Source organism: Caenorhabditis briggsae (assembly GCF_000004555.2).
Source record: "Caenorhabditis briggsae complete genome, chrIV, whole genome shotgun sequence".
In the NCBI taxonomy this organism is placed as follows: Eukaryota; Metazoa; Nematoda; class Chromadorea; order Rhabditida; family Rhabditidae; genus Caenorhabditis; species Caenorhabditis briggsae.
Genome location: NC_013487.2, coordinates 3,968,478 through 3,970,847, shown reverse-complemented (window position 1 = coordinate 3,970,847; position 2,370 = coordinate 3,968,478). Strand labels below are relative to the sequence as shown.

At 34.7% G+C, this 2,370-nt stretch overlaps 2 protein-coding genes across 2 annotated transcripts in view; both read left to right on the top strand.

The window, feature by feature from the left end:
- The window catches only part of Cbr-ceh-53, a gene marked incomplete at both ends in the record, with an annotated part of 4,448 nt that extends 4,105 nt beyond the window's left edge, over nucleotides 1–343 (top strand). The window contains one exon of the mRNA XM_002632798.2: nucleotides 278–343. Coding sequence (XP_002632844.2) covers nucleotides 278–343 — 66 coding nt within the window. The remainder of the gene's footprint in view (nucleotides 1–277) is intronic.
- Nucleotides 344–1,047: 704 nt separating this feature from the next.
- Nucleotides 1,048–2,370, top strand: part of CBG15038 — a gene marked incomplete at both ends in the record, with an annotated part of 3,232 nt that continues 1,909 nt past the window's right edge. Inside the window, 5 exons of the mRNA XM_045245009.1 lie at nucleotides 1,048–1,089; nucleotides 1,134–1,259; nucleotides 1,480–1,635; nucleotides 1,680–1,776; nucleotides 2,146–2,283. Of these exons, the coding sequence (XP_045095601.1) occupies nucleotides 1,048–1,089; nucleotides 1,134–1,259; nucleotides 1,480–1,635; nucleotides 1,680–1,776; nucleotides 2,146–2,283 (559 nt within the window). The remainder of the gene's footprint in view (nucleotides 1,090–1,133; nucleotides 1,260–1,479; nucleotides 1,636–1,679; nucleotides 1,777–2,145; nucleotides 2,284–2,370) is intronic.

Genomic DNA, 2,370 nt, shown 5'->3' with positions numbered 1-2,370 from the left:
GAATATAATAAGTTCGGTTTCAAGGAATTTGTAAATTTGGGGAAGAACTTTGAAGTTTGACCCCCAAGTCGAATTTATTCGCTCTAATAGAAACTCAATTATACGTTCACTATGAGCTCATGATCTCGGTTCCTTTAAAAGCTATCAACAATGTTTGGGGGGGGGGGGTAACTTGACACCCCAAGTACCTTCCCCGTACAAGATTAGCCGCCAAGAGCTGTTGATCAAACAAAAACAATTGGTTACTTCAAACAAAAACAATTGGTTATTTTTGCAGATTCCTACACACTTGATGAGCAACGATTTGGTGGGACTTGCTCTCGAGAATAAGAACTTGGGATGAGCAATTGTGGGGACGAAGGAGGACACATATTGAACACAAATTTGATCTGATTGCTTTTTCAATGAATTTTATAAATACACATCTTTAATGAAGAATGACTATTACTGTAGAGGAAAATTCGAGAATTTATGCGAAACTTGAAACATAGAAAGTTTCAAAAGTATATGTTTCACGATGTCTTAAATATTGGGTAATTGAGAAAAGAAGAATTTTGACAGTTTTCAAAACTCGTTTGAATGGGATACTCGAAAATGAATGGGATACTCGAAAATCGTCAGGTGTTTATTTCCGTATTTCCTATAATAGAAGCCCACCCCAATCGTCCACTTTGAACTCGATTATCTCAATTTCCATATGCGATATCAAAAGTTTATCAACTGATAAAATATTGGTGATATTATGATGAATTATTTATCAGTTGACAAAATTTTGTTATCTTTCAAAGGAAGCGAGATAATTGAGCTCAAAGTTGACAGTTTCCGTGGGATTCTATTAGAAGAACTACGGTAGTCCCTAATTTTGCACGGAGAGTAAGCTTTTCCTTAAATTGTGATCTGTAGTTTTCATATTTTTTTCATCTTTTCGTTTTTTTTAAATTTATTTTTCAAGCTCATAACAAATCCATCAATCCCATAATCACTCATCCGGAACTCCTCAGAAAAACGTTGCTAGTCTACATACTCATATTTTCACAAAATGAAAAGATGAAATCACTGCTGACTCTGTTTTTGGTTTTTGATTTTTTGGTAAGTTTCAGATGAAAAAAATTCTATCAGATCTATTTTTTCAGACTTCCGGCACTCATGTGATGATCGAAGTTTGGGGGAAACCAAACTCTTTGAAGAATGCTAAAAATCTGGGAAATATTACATGGAACAGTTGTATGATGGCGTGTCATGGTTCAGAAGTGTGTATTGTAAGTTATAAAGTGAATCCTGTAATAGAATGACTCACACTGTCCAGTTTGAGCTAATTTTGTCTTGGTTCCTATGCAAGATGTCAAAAATGTGTCATCTCATGAAATGTTTGTAATGTCCTGATAAACGATTCACCAGTTGACTACTTTTTCATATCTTTGACAGGAACCAAAGAAGTTAGGAGCCCTTCTATTACAGGTTTTACTGTAAAAGTTTTAGATAGCTCACCTACGAAGCCAGGCTTGTTATCTCTATAATGAGGTAGCAATGGGTACAGTAAACCGCACTAAGCCACAGAACATGGTAGTAGCTTTCAAAGCAAATGCAACAAATGCAAATGGAGAATGTTTTGATGTGGAGCCTATTGAAATTAGTGTGAGTCCTGAAATCTTCGGGGATAAAGTGAGAAAAGTTTTCAGGGGGCCATATTTCATTATAAGAACACTTCTGAGAATCCCAAATGGATTCATTATACAATTAGTTTATCTGGAAACCAGTGGAAAGTCGTGTATCGATGTAAGTTAGAAAATAACCAGTTGTTGAGAAAAAGTTTTAGAGGAATGAGTCAATTTTTGCAAATTAAATTAGTCACTATGGAACGGTGAAAAAAATTAAAGGAGGACTCCGACCAGAACTCGAAAATGTGAGAAAAAATCTCAAATGTTATTCAAACTTCGTAACTTCAAATTTCAAATAATTCAAGACATTCATAAATTCGTTGAATTCTTAGAAATTGAAAAATTGAAAAAGTTCAAAAAATTTTTCCGAAAATCAGAAATTTGCGGAAATTCTGAGACTCAAAAATTTAGAGAATAATTTCAAATTCAAAATTTTAAAAGTCTGAAATAAAAAAGACAACATCATTCTCAAGAAAAACTTTTTCAGTGAAGACGATTTCAATTTCGATGAAGTCAGAATTGTCAGTAAGCTCTCGAGACGTCGTCAAAAATGTCAAGTCTATTGGTCAGTTGGCAACTTTTGGTCCACGATCCAACGACAGAGATAAAAGGAGGATTTACAAAAGTGTGTACCGTGACGACTGCTGACAATCGTATCGAAGCAGGCACGACCTTGGTACTTTCAAGATCATGCTTCATCAAACCGATGTCT